The sequence below is a fragment of the Frankliniella occidentalis genome, unplaced genomic scaffold, assembly GCF_000697945.3.
Source record: "Frankliniella occidentalis isolate FOCC.00 unplaced genomic scaffold, Focc_3.1 Scaffold224, whole genome shotgun sequence".
NCBI classification, from domain to species: Eukaryota; Metazoa; Arthropoda; class Insecta; order Thysanoptera; family Thripidae; genus Frankliniella; species Frankliniella occidentalis.
Genome location: NW_026267350.1, coordinates 301,105 through 305,256, shown reverse-complemented (window position 1 = coordinate 305,256; position 4,152 = coordinate 301,105). Strand labels below are relative to the sequence as shown.

The 4,152-nt window shown below is 36.5% G+C and overlaps 2 protein-coding genes across 3 annotated transcripts in view; both read left to right on the top strand.

The window, feature by feature from the left end:
* Positions 1-3,643, top strand: part of LOC113214376 (uncharacterized) — a 15,556-nt gene extending 11,913 nt beyond the window's left edge. The window contains exons 2-4 of the mRNA XM_052272776.1: positions 237-1,733; positions 1,824-2,932; positions 3,010-3,643. Of these exons, the coding sequence (XP_052128736.1) occupies positions 1,280-1,733; positions 1,824-2,932; positions 3,010-3,198 (1,752 nt within the window). The 5' untranslated portion in view covers positions 237-1,279 and the 3' untranslated portion in view covers positions 3,199-3,643. The remainder of the gene's footprint in view (positions 1-236; positions 1,734-1,823; positions 2,933-3,009) is intronic.
* The window catches only part of LOC113214378 (uncharacterized), a 45,409-nt gene that overhangs the window by 32,241 nt on the left and 9,016 nt on the right, over positions 1-4,152 (top strand). The gene's annotated exons all lie outside the window — the stretch shown is intronic.

The window sequence follows — 4,152 nt, the reverse complement described above, 5'->3', positions numbered from 1 at the left end:
TATTTTGGATTTTAGCACTGGCGGTGCCATGAGAAGGTTATTTGCAAAGTCAAAACGACTTTTGATAACACTGCAAAGAATTACGAGATAGTTCTTGCAGCGGTTTCTAAAATCATCAAGCTTCTCCGCTGTTTGGCCGAGTTTTCAGTAGCTTGGCCTACATGTCAATTTTATGTTTACTGTTTGTGCATAATAATTTAAAGTCTACTTATGGTTCTTTTTTTGTGTTTTTAAAGGGGAAGCCCACACACACATGGGGTCTTTTGGATCGATGGTGCTCCAGACCTTACCAATGTTGATCCAAACGATGAAGCTAAACTTCAAGAAATTGCTGAGTTTTTTGATAAACTTTTGATAACTGCCGTCAACCCAAATTTGAATTGTGAGTGTCATGGACCACATCCGTGCCGAACATTGTTCCAAGATGTGATGAACAAAACAAAAGAAGAAATAGATGAGGATTTAGCTCAACTTTTGGTGAAATGTCAAAGGCATACTAAATGTTCCGAAGAGTATTGTTTAAAGGCTAAGAGGGGTGGCCTGAAAAAATGCAGATTTAAATTTCCCTTTACTGTTCGAGAAAGTGGATTATTTTATTTTGATGAAAATGGGGAATTGCAATACGAGCCTGCGAGGAATGACCCATTGCTTAACAAATTTCAGGCGTTAATCATGCTCATATGGCGGGGGAATTTTGACATATGACCTGTCTTATCCAAGAAATTACTTTTAATTTATCTATCAAAGTATATTTCTAAGTCTGAAATAAGATCATCATCATTGAGGGAATTGTTTCAAGTGGTCTTTAGTGATTTTGGTGATGGAGATAATATTCTGAGGCCAATCCGAAGACTGTACATTCGCACATGCTCTGACAGAGATTATTCTGCCCAAGAGGTTTGCCATATCTTGTCTGGTAGAAACCTTTTCACTGCTGGGGGTAGGAAATTTGTAAATGTAAATTTAAAAATGGACAATGCACACACAAGGGTAATCCGAGATAATGTTCAAAGTGGCAAAACTGTTCTTGAGAAATATGAAACTAGGCCAGAAAGACTTGAAAATGAATCTTTGATGAACTTTTGCAAGAAGTATAATGTGACTAATCCAAAATGTTTTAAGAAAGTTAAAGAGAACATTGTTAGGGTATTTCCTAAACTGACAAAGAAGTCTAATGATGATGAGAATGAGATGTTCTATAGACAACTTGTGTTGCTTCATGTTCCATGGAGGGATGTGACTACTTTTGAAACTATGAACCAATCCTGGAAACAACTCTATGACTTTTATAGAATTGGAGTGGCAGATGGTTTGCATCTTGATCCTGTCGAGGTTGCTTGTGAGGAAGATGAAGAAGAAAATTTGGAATCAAGTGGAAGTGGAAGATGAGAACTTGGAAGAGTTTATGGTGTTGGCTAGAATGGGACCAAACCGTACAGCACCACCTGTAGATATAGGTTTGAGAGAATCTGACTTAAATTTCAATTGGTCAGAGGAGGCTAAAAACTACACTAATTTCATGTCTTTAAATGAACTGGAAAATTTTATCAAGGTCAAGAAAGCAGAAGCCAAGGGCTCCTCTATAAACGACTCGCTATGCAATCCTGATGCATATTCTTTGAGTGAAGATCAGGAAGCTGTTGTTGATCAACTCCATGAACAGTTGCAATGTATTGTATTGGATGTAACAAGGACCGAGATACCATATATTACAATAGTTCAAGGAAAAGCAGGTTGGTTTGTTTATCACTTTCAAACATATTTATTGACATTCATATTGGTCTTTTTCTTTTAATATTTCTTGTTGTTGTTTCTTATTACAGGAACAGGTAAAAGCCATTTAATAAATTGCCTAAGGTGGAAGGCACATGAAGTTTTACAGTGTCAGGAATCTGTCATGGTACTTGGCCCAACAGGAGTCTCAGCCTTAAATATTCGTGGTCAAACCATACATTCTGCTCTACATCTACCTACGCAGAGCAAAGATTTTCAAGACTTGAGTGGAGATGCCCTTAAAAAGTTTTCCACTAGCATGAAAAAAGTCAAAGTGTTGATCATTGATGAATATTCCATGGTTGGATGCAGAATGCTTAGACAAATAGATCTTCGATGCAGGCAAGGGAAAGGTGTCAATGAGCCGTTTGGAAAGTTGTATGTGTACATGTTGGGGGACATTAGACAACTTCCTCCGGTATGTGACACGGCTTTATACAAAACCCCTAAGGAACCCGGTCTTGCTGAACAAGGCAAAGCATTGATTGCCAGTGTTGACAAAGTTTTCTTTTTGAGACAGTGTTTTAGACAGCAGGATCCTTCATTCCAAGGTATTCTTGATCGAATTAGTACAGGTGACATTACACGTCAAGACTATGCTGTCCTATCTAAACGCTTTACCTGCAATGTTTCTGAACATGAACGTTCACAATTCAAGGACGCTGTCCGTTTGTTTGGTATGAAGAAGCAAGTTGTGGCTTATAATTATGAGTCATTAAAAAACTTGAAATGTGATGGTACAGGTGACAGTGCCCCTGTAGCTAAAGTGATTGGAAAGCACAATAACACGGAAGCAGTCAAAGGAACAAGTGACCAAGCTCAGGGACTGCAACATACTGTATATTTGGGAAAATCATCTCAAGTAATGTTGACAAACAACTTATGGACAGACAAGGGATTGGTGAATGGGGCACAAGGAGAGATTGTTCACATTGTGTATGAAGATGGAGAAGAACCACCACTTGGAATGCCAAAGGTTGTCATGTGTAAATTCAACAATTACAGTGGACCTGGTGTTGGTGCAAAGAATGTGGTGCCTATACCTGCTATCACAAAATCGTGGACAAGTAGTGGTATTCAATGCACCAGAACACAATTTCCACTTAATTTGTACTATGCATGTTCAGTGCACAAGTCTCAAGGAATTACTGAAAAAAAGGTATGTAGTATGAAATGTGTGAATGTGTTTTAATGTGCTCTGAAAAAATAATAATTTCAATTTCAAATATGTTTTAGGCTTACGTGGATATTGGTGACAGTGAATTCGTCCTTGGGATATCATATGTAGCCTTTTCTCGAGTCAAAACATTGGATGGATTGTTAATAAAACCATTCCCATACGAAAGATTGTCAGATCTTAAAAATTCAAAAAGTATGAAGGAGCGTTTTGAATTTGAAGCCTTTTTAGAAAAATTATCCCATTAAATATGAATTCCATTGTAGTAACTTACTGAAAAATAAATTTGTGTTGAATGATTGGAAAATCAATGTTTATAGCAATTATTGACCTATACCTGACATGAACATTGAACTAAAAAGTCATGAATTGTTTCTCAAGGGTGATCATATCATTTTTCCGGAAAAGTTTGAGCTATGAACTGATAATGTTGAAAATAAAAACCAAATTATGTAATTTGAGGTCTTTATAGAAAGGAAAAGAGACATTTAAATAATGATAAAAACAATTAAAATAGAGTTTTAAAAAAACTAGAAAATATTAAAACACATTAATATAAAATAAAAGATGGCAAAACTAACAAACTAGAAAAAAAATAGCAAAACCAACAAACTACAAACACATACAAATTAAAATAAAATGTCAAAACTAAACAACTACAAACACATAACACACATCATATGATAAAAACTTTTTCACTGGAGACAAAAGTATGTAAAAATAAAATAATGAAATACAAATACTTAGAACAACAATGAATAAAAACAACATTGAAAAACTATGATTAATTGAACACATAAAACCATGTAATAATTACAAAACTAGCACATACAAAAAATAAAAACCAAAACAATTCACAATAATGTGACGTCAAATTTCTATCAAACTAATTGGTAAATTTTAACTAAAACGCCTTAAGAGGAGGCTAAAGTCCCGGCCGTCCAGCGCGCTGGCGGGCTCCGCGCGGCGCTCGCAATGCCTTGCACGGGAAGACTTCTCACATTGTTTCTCAAAAACCCGTGCACCAAAAAAATCCAAATTCGGCAGGTGGCTCCTTGAAGGACTAATCTCGATGTCGAACGCATTCGTTTTCCTCCGACATTGCCTGTTTTGCCTACAATGAACCCATTGACTCGGCCACAACAGTTTTTTTCGTGGGCGCTTTTTGTAGAAAATCGCTCTGTACCGCTGTAGCCACATCC